Source organism: Triticum urartu, chromosome 1A, assembly GCF_056163025.1.
Source record: "Triticum urartu cultivar PI428250 chromosome 1A, HENAU_Tu73, whole genome shotgun sequence".
NCBI classification, from domain to species: domain Eukaryota; kingdom Viridiplantae; phylum Streptophyta; class Magnoliopsida; order Poales; family Poaceae; genus Triticum; species Triticum urartu.
Window position 1 is genome coordinate 452510827 of NC_141873.1, and position 4505 is coordinate 452515331.

Here is a 4505-nt window from a genome sequence, read left to right on the forward strand (position 1 = left end):
AGAAAATGCACTCTTTCAATCAAAACTAATAAAAAGACGACCAAAATCATGAAATTTCAACATTAATAAAACCACCATCTCACCACAAGCGCGTCGCAATCGACTAGAAGACGTTAGCTTGCACTAAAAATACTCCGCGTGAACCAAACACGAGATGTGCCGGGCAAGTCGCGTCCGTATCGTTCCCATCCGCCGCCCGATCCAGGCCGTGGACGGCCGGGATGCCTAGACCCGTCGCTGTCTCCCCCGCGCCAACCGAACCTGCCCCCACTCTCGCTTTCCCCTCCCCCCGACCCGAGAAGCAACGCGACGCAAGCAGGCAGACAGACAGCCAGCCACCACACGCCGACGCCAAACTCGCCGACCAATCGAAGGCTCGGGAGGAGCGACGATGGCCCGCCGCTGCGGCTGCCCCGTCGGCGCCGCGCTCCTCGCCCTCTCCCTCGCCGTCCTCCTCGCCGCCCCGGTCGTCCCCGGGGCCGCCGGGTTCCACCTCGGCGGCGACGAGAGCGGCCTCGTGCGGGGCATGCTCGCCGCCGTCCGCGAGCGGGCCGAGGCCGAGGACGCCGCGCGCTTCGCCGTCGCCGAGCACAACAGGAAGCAGGTGCGCCGCGTTTTTTTTTTTTGGAACGAATTATTCGGTCGATGTGAATCGCGTCGTCGGAGTAAGCTGTGTCGCCCTACGGCGTGTTACAGTTAGGTCCAGGAGTCGGAGAAGCAAGGCTTGGCGTAGGTCCGATCTGTGCAGGTACATAATGATGCAAGATAGCATGCAAGTTAGGGATCTACTTGTTGATTTCAGAATTTCGTTGACTTTAAACGTGTGCGGATGTACCAATTCTACTATTTATTCTGCGTTTTAAGCGCCCAACAGCATGTTTTGAGACCTGATTGCTAAATTGCAGAGTTTGTTGGCTTCAGACTCCAGTGGAAACATAAGCAACTTTTAGAAACCACTTTTTTTATACTATGCATACGTTTTAAACAGCTAGCATCCATCGCTGCGTCTTTCATGTTCCGATGATTGCAGTTTCGCGTGCACTTTATTAGCTTAGGAATATATCTGATGACTGATCATGGATTGAGTTGCACCCTGATACGTTTTTTGGATCATCATGAGATACTCCCACGGTACTATGGGAACTTGAATATTTCCAGATTTTGTCATTATATGGGATTTTTTTTAATGTTTGCTTATATTCTCTGATAGGGTGCGTTCTTCGTCAAAATATATACTCCCTCTGTAAAGAAATATAAGATCGTTTAGTCACTTAGTTCACACGAGTTCCTCTGATATATACTCCCTCTGTAAAGAAATATAAGAAATATATACTCCCTCTGAGAGGGAGTAATGCTTAAGTTCCTCTGATAATGTTGTGCAGTCTTCATGAAAACATGTTAGATTTCCTCTGATGTTAATCTTGCTGTGTAGGGTTCTGCATTGGAGTTCACACGAGTTGTGAATGCAAAAAGGCAAGTGGTTGCTGGGACCTTGCACGACCTGATGGTGGAGGTAGTGGATTCTGGAAAGAAAAGTATGTACAAGGCAAAGGTATGGGTGAAGCCGTGGCAAAATTTCAAGGCAGTTGTCGAGTTCCGTCATGCCGGTGACTTCCAGTCTGAGTCTTCCGTTGCTTCTGATGCTAGCACTGGGCAAGGTATTCTTGGTCTCACTAGCTTTCTTAACATCTAAGGTGATAGTGTTGAATGTTATCAAGTACTACCTCCGATCCATAAAGAGTGTCACAGTTTTCAACTAACCCCAGTTCAAAACTAATTCAAAATTGCGACAGTTATTTTGGATCGGAGGGAGTACTATCTAGTTCTGAAAGTATTTCAATGCTGATGATTTGCCTTGCCACATGATCTGAATAACTTCTTTAATGCTGGAAAACATGTCCTGTTCAGCAACACCTGGATTGGGCCAGATAAAATGAAAATAATCCAGCAAGAGATCTCTGGAAAGATCAAATTATCACATCTGTCTATTCACATTTATCAAATGCTTCATGATTTGGTAATTAATTAGTTCAACCTATTAAGAAAGATGATTTCTGCTTATAAAAGTAAAATTTCCCAGCTATCCTCAAGCTGTCTCTTCAAACCGACATGGCACCGAAGATGCACAGCAACGAGAATACTGGACTTTCTGTTGACTCATCCTCTTCTCAGGTCTGTTTGATCACTCCTTCTCATGTTCAACTCATCACAATGCCTTTTCCAGTCATCACCAAAATGTCAAGGAGTAGTTTATATATTCATGGGCTAATATGTCTTAATGCTTGATGATTAACTTCCCTAGGAGTAAGAAATAAATAAGGACTTATCTTGTTGTCTTGCTACTGCAGAAGCTTTTTTATTTGACAAACATTCCAATCCAAATTAGTTTCCTGTCGCAAGTGTATTATTCACATACTATGAATATGAAAGATCTAAGCATTTGCAATCCACCACCACCTACAGACCCTCATTTTTCTGTTCTCGGTTTGAAGAAAGTATAGTCAATCATACACCAGTACCAGGCCTTCCCCATGAAATCATTTGCAACTCGCAGTGATGACATAATTTATCCATTTTTTGAGTAATCTATTTTCAAGATGCTGGAAGGGGAGCCTTGGCGCAGCGGTAAAGCTGTTGCCTTGTGACCATGAGGTAACGGGTTCAAGTCATGGAAACAGCTTGTTGCAGAAATGCAGGGAAAGACTGCGTACAAAAGACCCAAAGTGGTCGGACCCTTCCCCGGACCCTGCGAAAGCGGGAGCTACGTGCACCAGGCTGCCCCTATTTTCAAGATGCTGGTGCCATGGCGTTCCGGAAAGTAGCCACTACTCTCGGGTGTACTACACCTGAGTTTGCAAAAAACTGAAAAAACGTGATCAAACCAAATAAAAAAAATCGGAAAAATTTGAGACATCAAACCATATCAAATGCTCAAGATTCTTGCAAAATTTCAGCCAAAAATAACATCCGAGGAGCTCTCACAAAGAAAAAAACAATATCAATGCTTAAAAAGTGCACAAAACTTTGAACATTGATTTTGTTTTTTTCGGTGAGAGCTCCTCGGTGTTATTTTTGGCTGAAAATTTGCAAGATGCTCGAACATTTGATAAGGTTTGATGTCTCAAAATTTCAGATTTTTTGGATTTGGTTTGATCAGACCATCCACTCTCATGGCTTTCTATTATCCTTCACAGTAGATTTTCAAAATATTGATATTCTGAAATGTGTTGGAAGCCAGTAAATAATTCATAGGTACTCCCTCTGTCCCATAATATAAGAACGTTTTTGACACCACACTAGTGTCAAAAACGTTCTTATATTATGGGACGGAGGGAGTATAATGTTATGATTCACGTCACCAAACGTACTTAAAGTTGCCCATCTATATGTTTGAAACTATCTAGATAGGACATGTGAAATATGTCACTGGACTTGTCATTAGAAGTACTTAAATCTGCACGAACACAAAATTACAAGAAATAGTGCCCAAAGTAAAAAAAAAGTCAACATCATTCACAGCATGCTTTGACACGTGTGATGTTTTCCTTCCTAAATTATTGGCATTTCCCTAACCGCATGGTGAAATTTCCGAAAATACCCATGTTATTTATACCCATCATGGTACATTTCATACCTGATTGCTGGTGCTTGTTGGTTATAAGAGGTATTTTGTGCAGATTGATTTAAACACTCTTCTGTTATTGGGGGTATAACCACAAGAACCAAGTCGTAGTTGAGCATTACTTATTTGCTCCATTTGTTTATTTGTGAGCACATTGTGGCAAAATATAACCCAATTTTGATTTCCAGGCACACACGGTGTGAAGGTTTCTTCCATGGAGTATGGAACTGGAAGGCGTGAAGGTCGGAACATGAGGTTCTGAAATGTAGCTGCCAGCAACCTGTGAACCTAAGTACTACTAGTAGTTTCCCCTGTGCAAAGTTTTTATCCGCCGTTAGTCTGTTTATCAAATGGCATCTAGTCGCATCTTCATCCCCTGTTAGATAGTACTACTATATGCTGTCACACGGACATGCTTTGAGCCTTTGACAGTTAGACGTCTGAACTCTGTATATTTGTTTTGAAACGTGGGGACTCTGTATATTGCATACGGTTCATGTTCAGGTATGTACATTATGGCATCATTAGTGTTGCGTTCATTGTTCATTCATGTGTCCAAGGACAAGGCATGTTGTTCCACGAATCTACACACATACAAGTCACTACTCCCTTTGTGTCAAAATATAAGACCTTTCTTGACACTATGACATTGTCAAAAACACGTCTTATATTTTGATACGGAGGTAGTACTAAAGAACGTTGTCAGAACTCAATACAAAACCAAGCTATTCACACAATTGAATATGTTATAATGCGTTTTGCATTATGTTTTTCTCTTGAGAAAGTTGCTTGCATTCAAATCACGAAATAATGCAAAGTTCTTGACCTGTACAAGCGCACCCTAACACACGCACAATGAACCAGGAAAATAGAGAGCACCCTA

General features: G+C 42.8%; 1 protein-coding gene across 2 annotated transcripts; it reads left to right on the forward strand.

Annotated features, from left to right (window-relative positions):
• Nucleotides 1-289: 289 nt before the first annotated feature.
• On the forward strand, nucleotides 290-4168 carry LOC125517862 (cysteine proteinase inhibitor 3). 2 transcript variants are annotated; one of them, XM_048682894.2, is made up of 4 exons: nucleotides 292-604; nucleotides 1433-1658; nucleotides 2081-2172; nucleotides 3811-4168. In XM_048682894.2, the coding sequence occupies exons 1-4, from the start codon at nucleotides 392-394 to the stop codon at nucleotides 3823-3825; spliced, it is 546 nt and encodes a 181-aa protein (XP_048538851.2). In that variant the 5' UTR covers nucleotides 292-391; the 3' UTR covers nucleotides 3826-4168. The 2 variants fall into 2 exon arrangements, with proteins under 2 accessions (XP_048538852.2, XP_048538851.2); XM_048682895.2 differs by lacking the exon at nucleotides 2081-2172 and having other exon boundaries at nucleotides 290-604.
• Nucleotides 4169-4505: the final 337 nt, after the last annotated feature.

What these genes read in the sequence shown, in the direction of transcription:
- LOC125517862 (XM_048682894.2), top strand. Translation starts at nt 392, where the DNA reads ATGGCCCGCCGCTGCGGCTGCCCCGTCGGCGCCGCGCTCCTCGCCCTC. An exon ending in CCGAGCACAACAGGAAGCAG is followed by an intron (nt 605 to 1,432) that starts GTGCGCCGCGTT and finishes CTTGCTGTGTAG; the next exon opens with GGTTCTGCATTGGAGTTCAC. An exon ending in TGATGCTAGCACTGGGCAAG is followed by an intron (nt 1,659 to 2,080) that starts GTATTCTTGGTC and finishes AAAATTTCCCAG; the next exon opens with CTATCCTCAAGCTGTCTCTT.